The 19,891-nt window shown below is 40.0% G+C and overlaps 1 protein-coding gene across 4 annotated transcripts in view; it reads left to right on the top strand.

The window, feature by feature from the left end:
- MMD (monocyte to macrophage differentiation associated) overlaps positions 1–19,891 on the top strand; it is a 44,923-nt gene that overhangs the window by 18,370 nt on the left and 6,662 nt on the right. For 2 of the 4 annotated variants that reach the window (XM_033002480.2, XM_033002482.2), the window contains exon 2: positions 14,042–14,123. In XM_033002480.2, the coding sequence (XP_032858371.1) occupies positions 14,042–14,123 (82 nt within the window). Of the gene's footprint in view, positions 1–3,836; positions 3,905–7,568; positions 7,829–14,041; positions 14,124–19,891 lie in introns of those variants that run through there. The other 2 variants (XM_033002479.2, XM_033002481.2) reach the window with 2 other exon arrangements.

Here is a 19,891-nt window from a genome sequence, read left to right on the forward strand (position 1 = left end):
ACAATCGTAAAACCCCAATATAATTCAAGCAAATTTCTCTTAAAAATCTGAAAATGAGAGACTATCCAGAGTAAAATTTCAACCATTTAAACACTGACAAGAAATCAATTTGTTTTCTTTTGCTAAATATTTTTTAAATCTCTTAGCAGTCCAAATGGGATGTGGAAATCATTTCCTCTCAGATGACAAACGACAGGCTAAATTCCACTCCCTCTGTTCACTTTAGGCTTGACCTAGAGCCGATAGGAAACAATGAGAGTCTTTCTGTTAACTTTAATGGATTTTATGTCAGACCCATTAAGTAACAGCTTATTTCACTTCATTGATTGTGATGTCAAAAATGAGGTATTAGAGTGATTATGGATGGCAGACACGTTCACAGAGCAAAAACCCAATGGTGGGAAGAAAAAAGGAGAGTAAGTTTTTGTATGTTGATGTCATAAACATCGATTAAAAATGGTCCTCTTTGCCTGTGGAATGGGATTTAAACGTGGAACCGGTTTATTCTGGCCTGGTATAAGTGTGAACATTTTTCATTTACTCTTGAAAAGGCAAAAATTTGTGGATATATAAAATATTGGTACCAAATTTGTTCTTCATGGGTAACACGTTACTAGAAAAAAATCTTCAAAAGCTTCCACTTTTGGAGGCTTAGTGTGGATGCCAAAATTCAACACCTGCAAGAGGGAAGTTACTGCAATTTTCTTTTTTTTTTTTTTTTTTCCCCCAAGAGTGGGGTGTAGCTAGTGGTAATGATATTCTTGGAAGGCCATGATAATGAGACCCCATCAGTGCAACTGGAGGATTGGGTGGGAGACTCCATCTTGTAGGTTCTATTGACACTGAAAGTATATATTGTTATAACACGGTTAGAGTAATTCTTCATTCTCTATTGTAGACTTCCTAAAGGCAAGCTACAACACAGAGTTGCAAAACTGTGATTTTTCAGGGGTTCTTGACAGTACAATACAAAAACTTAAACTGAAGACAAGGGTAGCTGCTTAGCTCCCAGGTCAGGTTGTCCTGATTTGATCTTTTGTATAAAATTCTCTTGATGAGTGAATTTTACCTTTATATTGCCTTTTAATAGACTCTTATTTGCCTGTTATCTTAAATTACATACTATTTTCTGTGGGAGGAATTGACAAATGTTCCAAGGGCTATGGGCTACTCACCATAACCATTGGGTTAAAATCCCTGATTATCTTTTTTATGGTGTAATAACTAAAAGCCAGAAAACCCTAACATTCAGTATTTCTAAACAAGCCTTGAATTCTGGTATCTTTATGACTAAAGCTTCCCAGAGGAAATACTACAGAATCAATATCTGAAAGCAGGATATTTCTGTATTTTTTGAAGTAAAAGTTCTCTGCAGTTATTAACAGACTTGATTCATCTGATGACTCAGAATTTGTGCAGCTGGTCCAAGGCCAGTACAGAGACTGACAAGTGCTGCTTTTCTCTCCTCCTTCTCTAGAGATGCGATCTTGTCTCAGCTACACAAAGCACCTCCTGCCCTTCTGTCAACTTCTCCAACTAAGGAGAAGGTTGAATGCATAACATGCAACAAAGAGGAATTTGATTTTTCACTCCAACAGAAAGGTCTCTGTGTAACAAGTAAATCAGTGTGATCCTACTAGATACTGTTACCAACTGAAATATATTTGAGGTACATCATGAATCCAGAAGAACCCAAGTTTGCTAATCAAAATAAGGAAAAATTATCAGTGTTTTTGAAACAGTCTCAATAACTGGTATATTAGAAGATGTGCTTTTAGGATCAAGTATGCCATGGGATCTTAGCAACTTTCAAACAAAAAAAGACCTTTTCATATTTTTCGTTGTTTTAAAAGATAGATTAATATAAAATTTTATCTTCTTTGGTTTTCTCAATAGACATTTTGAAATCTATGTAATTTTATTTACTACTGGAAATACAATACATGACAAGACTATTATTTCATACACAGACCAAATGACTGCAAAATCATGTTTCTCCATTATTTTCCTGAAGATGCAATTAAACTTCGTTAGTGACATAGATAATCAAATTATGATTTCATGTCTGCCTCTTGTTTAGTAGATTTACTCTCATTGATTTTAAGTCCTTAAATCAGTGAACAACCAACATATATTCTCTCTGCATTTTGGTTTAAGTTTTCTAAACAATTGGAGCTTGTATTTTCTCTGACATATTTAGGTTTTATTTTTATTCTAAAATTCCAGACTCACACAAAATTTTAAAATGTTAATAGTTCAGCCACTAGTTTCAAAGGGGCTCAATGGTTCAGTTCACAGATGATTTAAATAGTCAAATTATTTTAAAACTTCTCTCTCTTCTGAGAGTTTATAGCTACAGTACTCATTTCCCATTAATTGCTCTCATGTTAAAGATTCCTATTGACTTGAAGTATTTCTGTATTACTCCCCAAGGTAACTGTTTATTGTCCCCACAAAATCTTGTGCGTTTGTGGCCATGAAAAATACAATTTTCTCAGAAATATTGACAAAAGGGAAACCTTCAGCAGAATGTGACATTCCATTATCTAGCCTAATATAATGTAATACAAGGCATATCCCTCTAAATTCACTTGTTTTACTTGCAGTAAGTCTTCTTTATTATATTACTAGGTAATGCTGTAATCCCATTTCAGGTTTAATGCTGGCAGCAAGAGCGTGGTGACATCAGGTAAATGTTTATGTTTCAAAACTTCTACTGCAAGGGACTGTATATGCCAATGAAACAGCCCTTCTTAGATACCTGTGTCACCCCAGAAAAGTTGTCCAGGACAGAACTAATTCCATTAGTATTTGGAAAGCTATTTATAAGCCTGCCTTCAGTGAGATGACCTTATTAATTAGATTGGGGGAAGTCTGAGGAGGGAGAGGTGCTCATTTCACAAGACCATTGACATGCATTTCAGTAAGACAGGCTTCTCCTTCACACTATGCTCAAAAAATACTTAGATAAAGCAGAAATCTGGGTCAGTTTGCAGCAAGAAAAAAAAAAAAAAAAGCTACATGCATGCTGCCTGCAGGACCCTCATCCTGGTGCACACCCAGAACATAACTTTTTACAGGGTAGCTCTGCTGCCATGTGTCCTTGGATGCATTAAGAAAGCCCAAGCCCTTCTCCTGAGGGCTCTGGGTTGATTTGCCCACCTGATCTGTACTGCAGAGATGCATTTGAGGACATGCTAAGAGGGAGTACAACCTCAAGTTTTCCCCTTGGTGCTCCAGAGCACCCCACAGCTCGCACTGAAGCATGAGCTTGTGCCCAAAGTGCAGCACACAGCACTTTATCTTGGGCTCATCTGAGGCCTATTGGTGTACTGGTCTTACAGACCACATTATTGCAAAACTGATTTTTGTATCAGAAACTTGAAGAAGAAATAGAATTTCCTTCAAAAATTGCATCAGTAAGATACGTTTTACCAGCCAAGAATATATTTTTTAGAATATATTTCTACCATGGGCACACATGTGTATGAAGCAGGCACTTGGTTACAGCCATACTTACTTTAGAATTTGCTCTCTAAATCTAAGGAAGGGAAAGCACTTTACCTCTAAAACTTCTAAATCAAACCTTAGTGAAACCATAACCTTCCTCCATTATCATGTACACTCCTAAGAGAGGAAGGCTAGATTCTCATTCTGTTTGTTATGAGGCAGAAGGGTATTTTTCTCCACCCTTACTTAGCAGAAATGCTTGATTTGTTCTCCCATGTAGACTGGGAGTGGAGAGGAGTTTCACCTGTCAAACTTGTTTCCCATGCCTCATTAAGGGCCCCGTGCTGCTCAGCTTGCTTCCCTGCTGTATTAAATTGGCTAAGAGCTTCCTGAGCCATAGCATGCTGCCCTGCTGCCTCCAAAGTCAGCCTGTCACCACTGGCAACTCCAAAAAGTAAGTACCTGAGAACATTAGCACTGTCCCATCACCAATACCTCTGTTTTGGAGCCATGGAGCTACTTAGAAATGTTTGCTTTCGCGTTATCTGTTTAACGAATGAGGAGACTAGTTACTGTGCAGGCTCATAAGAACTTGTCTGTGCCAAATGGCTAGAAGAAACTCTGCTTTTGTGTGAGATGTTTAATTTTATTAATATTACCTCCTGATAGAACTTCATTCACCACTGGCATCTTGTGCAGCACTTAAACCTTCATCTTGGGTGAGGAAAAGGAAGCTTTCAGCAAGTCCTGCCTGTTTGTTTGACAGATTTGCGCAACCCAAGACAATTTTGCAATGTAGTGAAGGCTACAGACCCCACTTTTGTGTCCCTATTTGCATAATCCTATAGAAGCATTTGATGTCTGATTCAGAAATTATGTATATCTGTGTGTGTCAATTCTGTGCTCAGAAACAATCCAGGAGTACAAACTTCTCTATCCCTAGACAAGTAGATGGTGCCTCTGAAGGACCAGCAGGAGGTTCTGCATGGGTAAAATTTGACCTAGAAATAATAAGAGCAAACCACATAGCTCATGTACTTTACTGCTGAGACTGTCAAGAATTGCAATTAGTAACAGATTTGCTATGCAGACACCTATTAGGTGTCAAATGGGTCTCTATTAGGTGACAAATGGGTGTCTATTAGCTATCAAACTGGGATTGCCTAGTTCATTTTCAAGAATCCATTTTACAAATACTTCATAGCCCTGATCAGAACTAAATTCTCTTTGACCAATGAAAAAATAATAGGTTAAATTTCTTATGAACAAGCCCTTGTCTGTTTGTTTTCAATACATTACTCCTTCCAAATGCATTATGTGATAGTGCCCCACAGCAGGGATGTATTCAGTGAGGAAAGTTCTTCCATTTCTTTTAACCCTGACTCATTTATTAAAATCCATTTCTGGCTGAGCTCACTATGACGTATTTCTAGTCTTAAGAACATTTTTTAATCAAATGGACATTGGGTATTTGAAGGTTTTTTTCTTTCACACTTTGTAAATAACAGTAATCAAGATAATAAGGTTTTGCTTCCTTGATTTTGTCTGCTTAACACCAATGCTTAATGCCAATTTTTAGCATTTAGATTTAATGGTTCCCTGGCCCATAATAAGGGGTTTCGTTTGTTGTGAGTTTTTTAAGGCATTCTGATTCATTAGATCATAAAAAGCAATTACAGAGATGAGTTCAACAAGTTACTGGTACTGAAAACACATTATTGGTCAGGGCTCTCTAACAATATCTATGCTGAGTAATTTAGTTGTCTGCTTAAGAGATACAGACATTCAGTTCAAAATCTTCCAATCTCATCACTGCAGTCATGATGGTTGGTGGTCTTCCCAACCTGGTTCCACTTGGTCAAGCTTCATGATTTGAATGTTCTCATTTTCATTCAAAATAAACAAATTTGAAACAGTGATGATTTTTTTTTTAACTATACCTTGCATCTGTAAATCTTTGATGCTCCAGCGACAGGAAGTTACACCAATTGTTGTTTTAAAGATCTAACAATTTGTGAGATCTGTGACCACAGAACAAAGGTGAAAAAACAGTCTTTGAAAATTATGAGAAAAAGTCTCTGTGACACATTTGCTGGTAGAGTCTAGATCAAATGTCAAAGGCAGCAGGGAAGGAAACAAAAATGAGAGTGGCTTGGGAAGAGACAGAAGGAAGAGTCAAAGAGGAGCAGAGGGCGTGAGATAAGATGGAGACAAAATGCAATGCCTCTGTGCACACCTTTGAAGGTCTCAGCAGATTCATTTTACAGGAGTCAGTCAAGTTTTTTACCAGAATCACAAAGAAGCCAGCCTTCCAGTCATGGTATTCATAATGTCACACATTCCTGAACATTTACAGCCTGAAAGAGTGAATTATTGGGGCAGTCATAGGGGAGTGCAAGGATGGGAGTGTGGTATTGAGCAGGAAGGTAGCTGTGCCACCACGAGGTCTACTTCAAAATAAAACCACGCTGTTAGGATACAACCGAAGCTTCAGATGTTCAAATACAGCTGTGTGTGTGTGTGTCTGGGTTCTGCAGTGGTGTCCTCAAACTTTGCTCCTTTTGAATTAACAGGTAACATAAGCAGTATGAAACTTTATTAGCAGTGACACTGTTAAATCAGATGACAGATTGTACCAATTTATTAACAGTGATATCTCACTGAGATTAATGGAAGTATTTCTCAGGGAACTAGCTTGGCTCTGCATTTCAGGAGCTCTCCTTTCCAGCGACAAGCTGTATCCTCCCTTTTCAGCAAAGCTGAGCAACTGTCTGCCTGCAGTGGTCTTCTGGCCCAGCCCCAGCTATCCTTGCAGCAAGCGCCTGCTGGAGTCCAAAATCTGTGATTTGTGCCAGAAAAGCTTATTCCGTCCTGAAACTAGAAAAATCGAGGGGCAAATCTTGCCATGGCAGTTTACAAAGCTGTTACCACCTAATTGTTTGCTCACTCCTGCCATGGAGGAAGAGTTAGTAAAAGGGACTGAGGGCCATGAAATTCAGATTTAGCTTGACCTCCAGCCAAGTCATGATCTTCACACTTCCTTCTGCTGCCTGTGTGGAGGTGGTTACCTGGTGGAGGGGACACGTTTGGCTGAGGAGGTGATTTATAAACCATCACAGCTGCAGTCAGCAGATCCCATCTGTTTCAGTCCTAAAGATGGTGGTGGCAGATACAGTTTATTTGTCTAAACCAGTGGTTTGCTTTGGTGTGCCTATACTAATCACTTTTGTTGAGGGCTGGAACCATTCAAAATCCCATTGTAAACAAGATCTTAGATTAGAAGACAGAAGTTTGGATAGAATTTAATATTCTCCTAATTCATGCCCTGATTTGTACTATGTAAACCAGCAGCACGTTAATCTTACAGAAACACGCTTGACATGGTCTCTTCACTTAGTAAAATAACCCCCGCTTGCAAAATTTTGATTTGATTAGGTAAAATTATGGATTACAGCTGGTGGAACTGGGCAGTTAGTTAGCTGAGTTATCAGAAGCAGCCTAGCCACTGTAACCTTGCTTTGGAGAGGAGTAAGTTTTTCCACGCACAGCTTTATGTGACAGGAGGGCCACGGTTTTGCTTGGAGGAACATTCTGCCGCACTGGGCAGCCCCCGTACTCGGGGGCCAGCGGGTGAGGTCACCCCGGGGCCAGCCCCTGCCACGTCCCTTGCAGAAGGGGTCCTTCAGCTTCTGGGTTTAAAAATCGGGCGTGCTGACATCGCCAAGTCCTCATCTATCAGCTTATTTGGGTAAGTGTGTTGAGACAATGGCAGTTCAACCGTTCGGCGCTGTTAAACGCGGCCGTCCCTGCCAGGGCTGCGGAGGGATGAGCTGCAGCCCCGGCACTGCTGCTCCTGTTTTCCAGGCCGACCCTGGAACCCCGCCCCCCCCTCCCCGCTCAGCCTCGGCCACCCTCAGCGCGACCCCGCGGCCGGACCCCGGTCTGCCAGCTCCCGGGGGAGAGGCGGCCCCGGCGGCGGGCTGGCCTCCGCCGGCAGCCCCGGCCTCGCCTGCCCGAGGGGGGCTCCCCGCTTCAGGCCTCCCGCCATTGCCGCGGTGCGGCGGGGGCGGGCCGCTGCGGGCCCGGCCGCTGTGGGCGGGCAGGGGCGGAGGGAAGCGCGGGCCGGGCGGGCTGAGACGAGCCGAGAGGCCGGTTAAAGCGGCCGCCCGCAGCCGCCCGCCCGGCTCCCGCGCCTCACCGACGGACGGCGCCGGCCGTCGCTGCGCGCCGCAGGCGGTTCGCACGCCAATGAGGGCCCGGACTCCGGCCCTCGCCGCCTCAGGAGCCGCCCGCAGCCTCCCGTCCCGACCCCCCGCCCGCCGCCCGGCCGGGGCGGGCGGCCCGGACCCATGCGGCGGCTCCAGGAGAGGTTCAGGAGGTGAGGTCGCCCCCTCCCCCGGCGGGGACACCCCCCGCCCCTCTTCCTTCGCGGCGGGGCCGCACTCCTCTCCCTCCGAGGGATGGGAATCCCTGGCTGCTCCCGCGCTCCCCTCACGGCCAGGCGGGCACTCTGGGGCTGGGGGCCCCGAGCGACCGCGGCGGAGCTTGGGGTCGTGTGAGGGCTGGGGTGGAGGTATCTGAGATTTCCGCGTCCCTCCCGCCCAATTTTGCCTGGCGCCGGTTGCCGCCCCCGGAGCCGAGGGCCCGCAGCATTGCCAGTGCCGGGCGGGGAGAGCAGCGCCGTCCCGCCGGGGTCTTTTGGGGGCGGTGGGGTTCCACATGTCTTTTACTTATTTTTTTTTTTTTGTTTGTTTTCTTTCATTCTTTCTTCCCCTCCTTTAAATGGGAGAAGGTTCACGCATCCGGCCGTGTGTCACAGCCCCGGCCCCGCTGCCTCCCCCGGCCCCGGCCGCGCCTCCCGCGGAGCCCGACCTGTGGCTCCGGAGCCGCACCGGCCTGGGCCGGGCGAGGCCCCCGCCGCCTGCCCCGGCCCCTCAGCCTCCGCGCCCCTCAGCTGGGCGCCGGGGCTCTTTGTCTCTCCGGGTGGATCGAAGATGCTGCTCGTATTCCCGCGGGGTCGGTTGGGTAGCAGTGTGATGGAGGTGCTTGGTAAACGCGTGTGTGTGGGGGGGCTTTAGGTACTTAATTGCTCAAACTCCAGGGGCAAGGCTGGTAACTGTTGAGTGACAGTCTACCTCCCAGACAAGACCAGTTTCTACAATGGTTTACCTCAGCAAGTACGCTGCTGTAGGGCTGTCCTGCTCTCCTTTCACCGACTTGCTCAGAGGGAAATAAAATTGAAAGAGAGAAAAATAAGAATGTGATCAGATCTGGTTTCTGTACTAGCCCCACACCTAGGCTGTTACGCTGGCTGATACCTTGCCCCTGAGGTCAGATGTGCCGCAGCACCTGGTGTTACTTCTGTTCACTCTTCACTTGAAATTTTGCCTTTTGTACTTGCCAGAAGGTTGAGGAGTCTTTTGGGAGGTCAGTGGGATCACAAGCACTTTTTTTCCCATGACCTAATCTATGTATGATACCACAACTGTTAATGGATTCTCAGAGTATTGCAGATTTCATTTTATCTTTATTATCATGCTGTAAGTACGTGAACCTTTACACAGCATGTGATTTCACTGATATTTCCAAATAAGTGGTTTGCTTCTGTACTGATATGAATTATTTCTGTGACTCAGTTGTTCAGCAGTAGTAAAGATTGTGTGAACAGTTACAAACCACAACTAGATTTTTTTCTAATCCAGGAAGGAAGGTGCCTAGTCCTGAGAAATATAGCTCTATTTTTAACTGAATGGACTGAATTTGTAAAGAGGAGATATCTTCCAATTTGGTCAAAGAAGTAAGCTTTTTATAAACCTATTTGTTTATCTTCAAAATCTTACCTAAATGATCATCATGAGAATAGATCAGCACTATATTTTGACTTGCTTGTGATTTTTGGGGGGTTTTGGTTTTCCTTTTGAAAACAAAGAGCCTAGATAACATAAAAATTGCTTCAATATCTAAATATGTAACCCTATTTCATGGGTGCCAGTGCTGTTTTTGTGAAGTTATACCCACCTTGTTGCAGTTTCTCATATGCTGTTATTTGTGTCTTACTAGGTCTAAATGGCCTCTCCTGCTGTTGGAAAGCACAAGAAAAAAAAGATACAAAAATGGAGTAATGTGCTTTTAAGCTGGTAAAAGGAAGTATGAGGCCTTTTGAGCTGAATAAAGGAAATGTACTTCCTGAAAAAGACTAAAAAATCCAGATCTTTGAGGCTACTATCAGTGCTTGCTGTTTCTGATATTTTACTTCATGCATTAAAGAGTAATTCATTCAGCAGATGGGAGTCAAGAATAAAGCAAGATTTGAAAAGTGCTTTTCTCTTTTCCAGTTTTGGGTAGAAGCTTCCTGTGATACCAGGCAAATGCCATACAGATATATGCACTAGATTTTGGATTTTATAATTTACTTTTCTAAGTTGAGTTTGCATGCCAAGACAAGGAATTTTTCTTCCTCCTTGCTCTCTCAAATACTGTGATCTCTCAATTCTGGAATCACTATGAAAAATACAGCATCTACTTCTTGGAAACGAACAGGGTCTTGAGAACCAGGGTCTCTTACAAAGAATGGATTAATCCATATGTTTAATGTTTTAAATATTTGAAGTGTTTTGAGATCAAAGTTCAAGTAGTGTAAAGGGAGGGGTATGAGTTTCTTCTCCCTTGTTTTAAATTGTCACATGTCTTTCTCAATATCCCTTTTTCACTTATTGTGAATGTGCTCATCAAAGAAGGTTGTTTGCATGCTGTGAAACTATAAAGCTTGGACTTCCTTGGCCTCAAGTTGTTCTTGAGTTTTAAGAATACATCTAAATTGTGAAAATGAGCTCATAACTCAGTTCAGTGCAAGAGCATTCTGCTCTCATGGCTGACTTCAAGTACTTATTAGACTGTTAATTTCAGAAATTTCCATTTCTGATCTTGAAGGCATTAATATTTCATATTGAAGGTCTCGGATTGTCAGTATCTTAAGTGGAGAAGTATTTATGCATTCGTGTAAGGTAATGCTGCATATACCCTGAATAAATGGCTCTGGTTTCATTAGAGTTCCTATTAAAGAATACATTAGGGATTTGTTAGAGAATCAGAAGGCTTCACTTAAAGATGTTTTCTCTAAATTGTATCCCAGTTCAGTGGGACCTTATCAGACCATCCTGCATGTGATAATAACCTTTAATGGTTGTGTTAGCGCGAGCCTGTCTTGAAGGAGTAAACAGCATCTGAGTGCTGTGTATTAAGTTTCCTCTTTTAGAAAGGTGAGATTATATTCCTCACAATTATCTTTCTCAGAAGAGGCAATCTTGACCTGTAGATAGAAGGACGAACAATGCCCCTGTGTTGCAGTATTCATGTAGCAGAAAGCTAAAAGCATCCATTGTTGTTGGTGATGTGGGGTTTATTTATCTTTGAGAAAGAACAGAACAGTTTTGCATCTAGACTGTGCATAAGTCAGGAACCAAATTCTTCTGCCTTTATATTGCAGTGTCTGACCTTCTTAACCATGTGTGTCAAAATAATTTTTCCTGGGTTTCACAGAGCAGCTGTTTTCAAACTTAAGGTCTGTTTCTCAAGGCATTAAACATGAACTGTCAAACTGGAAATGAAACAAACTCAAGAGAAGCATTGGCTGGAATTATTGCCCTGTTCAGCCACTTTTTAAATGTTCCTTCCTCTAAAGCTGTTCCTGATAACCTTTATAAATAGAATTATAAAAAAGCATAGGGAAATAACTGAAGCTTTGATTTACTGAAAATGTTGTCTGTGAGTAGTGACCTGAGCAAACATGCTCCAGCATTTGCTGCCTGAGTCTTGCAACCTGTGGCATTCAATACCCTTAAGCAAGGAGAGGTGCAGGAATGTCAAATGTACAGCAAAGTTAGGTGCTGGGGTGTTGCAAGATCCTTTTCTGTAAGGTAGAGGTAAAGTCCAACTCTTCCTCTCCTGCCAAAACACACTAGTAGTGGTGGTGGTGTTATTAGTATAAACATGTAGGTGAAGCGGATGGTAAAGTACTGCTACTGGTAGTGTTCTGCTAGAATTCTTTGGTGGAAGAAAGGCAAATTTGAGCTGCTGTGGGAGTCCCTTTCTCTTCAACAGCTGTGTATTTTTGTTGTTGTTTTAAAGGAAATAATCATAATTGAATTATATATTAAAAAAAAAAAGTTTGAAATATTTTGTGTGAAGTTTTCTGAAACCTGCTGCTTGTCTGTTTTGCCAGCCTGAAGTTACCACACAGATGAATGTATATTTGCATCATTCCTGTGCTGACACAAACTAAGGAGAAAAATCCCAGCCCTTTGTGTAGATAGCAGGGAAAAGATACCTTTGCTAATGCTTCTGTTTTACTGCTAATAACAGTCCTTAAATTAGTGAGAATAAGAGGCCCTGGTAATAAATGGACTTTTCTGAAATGTTTATTTCCATAATTCTGTCTAAAATCCAACATTACCCCATGCTCTGTTATGACTGCTTTAGAAAGATCCAGTATCTTTTTTACTAAATAAATATAGATAAGAGGAAAAAAAATTAAAAAGAATCCTCTAATGGATAATAGAAGATCCAATTATTGGGCTATCTTCAATTATTTGTAGATTTTTAGATGAAGACAATATCTGATGTGGAAATTTGTAACAAGAGAAATTACAAAGCTAATACTGAGGGTAAGCTTATTCGTTTGGGGGCGGTTGTTATTTCCTGCTTCTTGTGAGACTTCCAAGGTACCACTATGGCCTTTGGAGAAATGTAATAATACTCTAGATGCAGTCAGTGAAAGGTTTCCCATGACTTTGAATTTATGAAGTTGGGCAAGGGCAGTCTAATCCTGGTCACTCAACTGAGCCAACAGATGCTTTTATTTTTAAATGTTTTCCTAACTTGGAAGCAGAACTGAGTAAACAGAATGCTCCATCTGTAGAGGATGCTGAGATGGTCTTCAGCAGCTGGTGAAGACCTGTATGCACTGGGCAACAAAGCTATTTTCCAAATGTTCTGCAAGCTTGTGTATATAACTACAATGTCATTATCCTCATGGAGGTGACAGCAACGTGTTATTTGTCACTGACAAAAGAATTGCCACTTTTTAACCATATGTTAACTCCCATGGAATTTTTCATTTGCGAACAACCATTTATACTCAATGTCTGTGAATTAAATTCACATTTTTATTATCCTTTGTATTAGTAACAGCTGAAACTTCTTTGACATTGCCACACTTTGGAGAGAGTTCATGACACTGTTATTCTGTCTATGCTGTTAAATTTTCATGTATCCATATAGAAAAAAATGGTTTACAAATCACTTAAATCAGTTGAGAAAACCAAGTGTCTTTTCCCATAAATTTGGAACTGTTTACTCAAACAAGATTCTGGTTGGTTGGTTGTTTTTCCCTGGTTTGAGATTGGCCAGTATTTTATGGATGTCATAAAAATAGGTCTGGTTTTGACTTAAACCAGGAGGGACATGGGGGAGGACCAAAGTTTGTCTAACAAGCTCTATATAAATCTAGCTAACAAAGCTGCTCTCACTTCTGAACATACAGACATGTTCTGTATTTGTTGTGAAGCTGTTCCTGGCTCCTTGGATACCTGACTAATTGTCAGTGCATGGTTTTATAATAGTTTGGAGTAAACTGGAATTTATTGTTGAAAGAGAATCACTTTTGTATGATAGTAGGCTGTGCTGGGATAACATACACAGTATTGTAGCTGGAGTAGTTCATAACTTTGATTTGACTGTCTGGTTGCATATAAATGTGTGCTGCCTTTTAGAGGTTTTTACACAGATTTAAACTGTGTAGTTTCACAGAAACAACTCAGGTGTTTGTTTTTTTAGAATAGTTAAATGCAACCTTTGTATTGGCAAGTTCTTCCAAAACTTTCTAAAGCTTTATCATATTTCATTTGGCTTGCATAGACTGTGTTTGGTGTGATTGTTTGTTAGGTAATGTCTGAAAATTCTTAGAGAAAAAGATAGAATGTGTATGGTTAAGCCTCTTGAAATTTTTTCCTCTTTGAAGTTAACCATTAGTCTCCTTTCATGTCTTTGTAGCTTGGATCTTAGTAACAGACAGAAAGTAGGATTAGCCTCAAAGACAAATTGAGCCATCTACACGAATATTGCTTGCTATCAGAATTGACAAGTCAATGTTTAAGTTGGTTTATTCTGAGGTGTTACAGAACTGGAATATTGCTGTAGTTTCAAGAACTTTTAAAAATAAGAGTAACCCTTGGCAGATATGGTGAAGTCCATATTTCAAGAGTAATTTGAGTCCATATTATGTAATTTAAACAGGAAATAGTTAATTCTTCATCCGACCAACATCCACTGTTAGAAAAGAGGGTCTGACTTTTGTATACAAAGTCTTGATTAAAGATAACCATCTACTGTGACAGGCAGTCACAGAAATTTATTTAACTTATGTTCCTGTTAAGAGAACTTATTTGGGAGAACTTACAATTTAAATAACAGTTACTTTTAACAAGTATGTACTTACAATTTTTAACACTACTAAGTTGGAGGTATTCCTTCATGACAGTCCAAAGAGATGATTTATTAACTTTCCTAAAAATACCTCTTAATTATTCAACAGGTTCATGAACCACCCAGCTCCTGCAAACAGCCGCTACAAACCCACTTGCTATGAACATGCTGCTAATTGTTACACACATGCAGTAAGTATATTTCCTTTTCTTTTTTTAGACCAGATGTTTTGGGAAATTTTGTGTGTTTGGATGGCTAAATGCTTACCTTTGCCCAAGTGTATACATATTTACAACTTGTCTGGTTTTGTTATATAAGCTTCCAATGTTGCTTAGATGGCTGATAATCACTAGGCCCTGCTCTGAATCTCTAGGAGTTCCAGATACTTCATAAGATTCTTCTTCACCCAAGTTAGTCACATGTCTTTAACTAGATATTTTCCCTCTGTCCCAATCAAAGGTAAAGGGAATATAGACCTATTCTATTTAGTCTTGCAAAGCAGATTTTCCAGTACTGTGCTGACATAATATTGTGCGAGTTGTATACTGGCAAGTATAATAAAGATTGATTCATGTTAGAAGTGGAAGGCTTCATAAGACTGTCATGTGGGTATTCACTAGAAGAGCTGAAATGACTTAGTTCAAGTACTTAAATTTATTAATTGATTCTTTGAGAAAACTACTATTTCGAGAGAGGAACTAATAAAGCTAGCAACCCTACTAAAAATCCTATCCTGTCCTTATTTTCCTAATGTAAGGACCCATACTAGATTTGACTATGCAATATATACAAAATAAGCAAAGCAGTCCAGTTCCGTCTTGTCCCCCCCCTTTTTTAATTGTAATTGGGAAGTTTAATTTGCTGTCTGGCACTTTGAAAAGGACTTAAAAATGTATGTGTTTGTTTTCTAAGATAGCATTTGCCCTTTTATAAAAGCAGCTTGTGCTTCTCCTCAATCCCTTGTTTAACTCCAAACATCTGAAGTATGTTTGACTTTGTCCTCAGACTCTTATCTTTAGTGAGTCTGAGTGAGCTACAGATACGAATGCTCAAGGTAGCGCACTGGACTCTTCAGTCCTAGAAAGAGCTCTGTTCTTAAGGATCCTTTGTGTATATTTGATAAATAACCAACATACAGCAATGTGTTGCTGGTAAAAATAGAATCACCTTGGTTTTCATATAGAAAAGGTAACTGAAGCTTATGTGTTTTTAAGCCAAGAGTCTCATGTACAGCATTATGTAAGTATATGCTTATTTGTGTAAAGAATGAAGCAACATTCTGTTAGTGAGCACAAATATGTAGTTTATCTCATAATCCTTGTAGAAATCTTGTTTACTCTGGCCAAAAAGTTAGATTTCAAAATATCTGGCACAAGTTGCTGTACTCCTTAGCAATTCTAGCCTTCACCTAGTTGCAAAAACAGGCATGTCTTATTTCTGCCTGTTAGCAGTAGGTTATAGCCAAGATGTTATATCAGTATTTTATGGTATGCTACAGTTTCTGGTGAAGCTGCCTAATTACTTTCTGAACAGACAAGCTACATGCTAAAACCTACCATGAACTACTAACAGCTTGGGGATATGCAATATTAGCATGCCCTTTGGAAGAAAATAAAGTGTAGTATAAAAGAGGGATTGTAACTCCTTAAATAAAATTGTATGCAATAAATAACTTATAATCAAAATTTAAAGCCTTGAAATGGGAATCTAATCTTAGAAAGCACAGCAAGCTGTGGGGGGATGCTTGCTTCTCCTCTGTGTTACAGACTGTTTTAGTAAGTGTTAGATGGTCAAGTGGTTGAGCCTTTGCTGCTAGACTACAGTACGAGTTTTCAATTAGATACTGATGTAATTTCTACAAAACAGAGTTTAGCAGTGGTTCTCCATGTTTTTTTTCCAAAGCTTTATTCATAAATCAGGAAGTAGTCAACTTGTATTTTATGAGCGTGGCTATACTCCTCAGTAGGTATCCAGTCTGGTTTTTGACTTAAAAATACATAGTAGTCAGTTTAGGCAGCTGCTTAAAAAAAAAAAACCAACCAAACAAACAAACAAAAAAGCACCAACCATCAACAAACCCAAACCCAGAATCCCATGCATAGCTTTTTGTTACAATACACTTAAAGGTAACTTTGTGTAGCATAGTAAGATATCTTCAAATTTCTGACTAGTGAGGCTATTTAAAATGTCTTGATTGTTTTAGTTTTAAACGAGCACTGGCTTGTCTTCAGACACTAGGAGACAGGAAGGGCAAGGTAAGCAGTTGAATACAGAGACAGAAAAGTCTGCTCTCTGTTTAGAAGAACAGGAAGGAAACAGTGTTTGAGAGAAGCAGGAGCTGTAAGAATTTGAGTTGTAAGGTAAGCTAAATCTAAGGGGAAGGATGGTTCTTTCATCATGAAACTTGGTTGCTTTATACTGCTCTAAAAGTTTCTTCCAACTGCCTTAAAAGGAGGAACTATTCTTAAAATAAGTTGTAGTCTATTTCAGTCTTGGTTGGTGCAGTGCATGGAAAGAAGAAGAAAGGAGTATAAATATTTTAAAAATGAGGCTTGGAGCATTTAGCAGGCCATTTGAGCATGGAAGGAGGGGGTCATCAAAATTTCAGAAGGGCTCTTACGATGAAAATGTCTCCATTCTACCTCACTGATATTAGCAGTTTCTCAGCTCTCTGTGTATTGTACAACCCAAGTTGCCAGAAGGCTTCCCTCTTCACAATGCTTGTCTCCTTATTTGAGAAGAAAAGATTGATGAGTAGGGAGGCACTGTACTTGTATTCAGGACTACACTCCTGGAGCAGGCAGCTTGAGATGGACACAGACCTTCATGGTTTCCTCTAAGTGGCACATGTGATTTTGGCTGCTTTGTTGATCTTTCCATTGTCTTCATTTCCAAAGAGGGAGTGTTTCCCTTGCAATGAAAGGCACATGAGATTGCAACAATAACACCATGCTTTGCTACATTGGCTTGTGCATTAGAGGTCGTTGTTGCTGACTATATGACGTCCATAGCCTTGTGTGCCAAGAAAGTAACTTAATTTGGCATGAATGTTATATACAAAAGCAAAATTTTTAACAGATTTTTAAACCTCCCTGTGGGAGAGACTGTCTACAGAAGTACGGAAAAAATACAGATAAAATACTGACCAATGTACCCGTATCCTAGGCAACCCCGGATAGATGGAAGATACCAGATACTTTGCTGTAAGTCAGTAACCAGAAAGTGTAATTTCCCTGAAGTACGCCTGATCAGGTTTACAGCTTACTGTTTCAGCATCTTTCTTTGTGCCTGAAGGCTTTTTGCAGTGGCTCCTACTTGTGACATAGGGGTTGTGATAGTCGATTTCCCAAATTACATCACACAGGATTGTGCCCAAGCCTCTCCTTAAAGATTCCTGCCTATAGCTGTAAATAAATAAATTTTAATTCTTTGTGTTTGTCCTTATTGCAAAGGGTTTTGTAACTTCATGCTCTCATTTTATTCTAGCATTTCTCCACAAAACTTAGTGAATTTGTTGCCTGCTCTCTTGTTCTGTAAATCTCTCTACCAGCCCTGTTTCTGATTTAGCAAGTATTAATGAAGGTGCCAAAATTAGTAAATCAGAGTATCATGGTTCTAGATTTGTTCACAGTACATTAAGTTGCCGGGTTTGATGATATTCGTTTGGAAGAGTTGCACTTCACAATGAAATAAGCAAAGCTTTTTGTGACTTGTAACTAGTTTTATTACTAGGAATGCTGGCAACTTAGAAATGCTATGTCATTGCTGGCACACTTACACTCATTCTATTAGTTCTGATTCTTTGACTACTTTTTTGGTAGATATTCCCCCCTTGTAAAAGACTGCTGATTACTTCTCCATTCTGAAGATTAAAATGCGTTTCTTGCGCTAGAGATTTTTTTCAAATGAACATGGGAAAATCTGCCTTGTTTTGTTGACTGAAGTGTTCTATTTCTTTTGTAAGATGGATGTTAGATATAATGAAGTCCATTATATCATGTTATCTCTTACGGCATTAGTATATAAGGAACTTTTATCCAGTTGGCTGGAACAGCCGGGTATGATTTCTGGATTTTGTGTTTAATCTAGCTATTTTTGGTCAGAAAAAGAGTAATAAAACATCTCTTGTTTAGTTTAACTGTTCCCATGATGCATATCAAGCACAGAGGGAAAGTGCTTCCAAACAGAATACTTAGAAAAAACAATAAATCCTTCTCATGGTAGTATAGCACTGTTCCCTGTGAGAAGTAGAATCATTCTTCAGAGCCAGGACAAGGCAGAAAAGAGATTAAATGTACTTGTTTGTAGCTGTATTCTTCATTCTCAAGGTGCAGAGAAAGAGGTGATAAGAAAATTGCTTATTTGTTTAACCCTATAACTTTGTATACAGTAATTACTAGGAAAAGTGATTGGCATCAAACTCTGTCTTGGCCCATTTGAGCATTACGCATCATAGCTTAACTTGGGAAATATTTATTTTAGTAACTGGTAAAAACCTGGGATGTCTGTGTAAGAAAGACAAGTTGTTCTATATAATATCTAAATCTAGTTTCCAAAGCGGTCTTCCTTCCTCTAAAATGGTCTTAATCAGAGCTCCAGACAGAATCACTGAGCAAGCCATGCCCAGACTTTTAGTAGGGAATTAGTAGGGATTTGCTATTTTACTCAGTACTTGTGTTTGTGATACCTGTGGGTACATAATCTCTCTGAAACCTTTTAGTTCTCTGTTATGTTTAGTCAAAACTGAAATTTGCACTAGAAATTGGGAAGGAAACTGATAAATGTGGATACAGCATGACCGCACAGCTTAAAGAAACACAGCTAAAAAACTATTTCTGGGGCTTAGTATCTTCCTGTCTCCTGCAAAAAACTAAATGAAACAACTGCCACATCTAATCAGTTCTTTGCTGTCTCAAGGGCTTTAGCCACACTTCAAACTGTATGCCATATGTGGAAAACAGGAGAGACTAATCTCTTGAGGAGTGAAACACTTCCACCTTTCCTGAATTTGGGGGCTGTCCAAGATATGTATATGGAAATTTATGGTTTGTGATAAATGAGAAGCCAGACCGACAGACTATTTTTGTCCTTAAAGTGCATGAGGTCAACTTCCACAGTCTCATTTCAAAACTCAGAGTGTTTTCACTGCTGGTCCAAGTGCTGTGGGTACAGGAATGCCATATTTTAATTTCTATGGATCTACAGCTTTTGGTGGAAATATACTATTTTGCAAAAACTCAGAAAATTTAATAGTAATGAAGTTACAGTTGATGTACTTCAAAATACAGAAGTAAAAGCCGCCACTTTCTTTTTTTTTTCTTTCTATCTGTCTGGATTAACCAGGTACTTTTCAGATTCATTTGGTATACTCTGCATTTTCTGCACTGTAACTGTGATCAGAGCCTCAATTTTTCCTAGTCTGTAAGTAGATAAAGGACAAAGACAATGCAGGCTAGACCAGAACTTTGCACTCTTAAGCTATCAAACCTGTAATGCAAAGCAGAGTTGTTGGATTTGTTTAAACATTACTTGTTCCTAGCTTTATTGTTCAGCATATGAGACTTGGATTAAACTAGGAAGAATTTAACCTGTGAAGCTTATTTACAATTCAGGTGAACAAATTAACATCTTAAGACACGCCATAGGGCTTGGAAGGAAAGTTTTTAACTTAGAAGGCTGACAAAGATATACCTTCATAGTGGAAGGAGATGGGTAGAAATGTCTGAGCCAGCACATTCTTTGCTTTTCTTTAAATACTTCTTGGACGTGCTTTTTTTCTGTTGCATTTTTTTTTTACCTAGTTTTCTTTATGAATGAGACAAAAGTACATGATGTAATTTATTCTGGAAAACGGTGTAGTTTTAAATGTATATGAAGCCTGCAGCCCACTTCTTATATACTTCATGTGAACATGATAATTCCATCATGATGTTCTGACAGCGGTTGCTTTGGAAGATCT

Source organism: Tyto alba, unplaced genomic scaffold (genome assembly GCF_018691265.1).
Source record: "Tyto alba isolate M040663 unplaced genomic scaffold, T.alba_DEE_v4.0 Super-Scaffold_39, whole genome shotgun sequence".
Classification (NCBI taxonomy): Eukaryota; Metazoa; Chordata; class Aves; order Strigiformes; family Tytonidae; genus Tyto; species Tyto alba.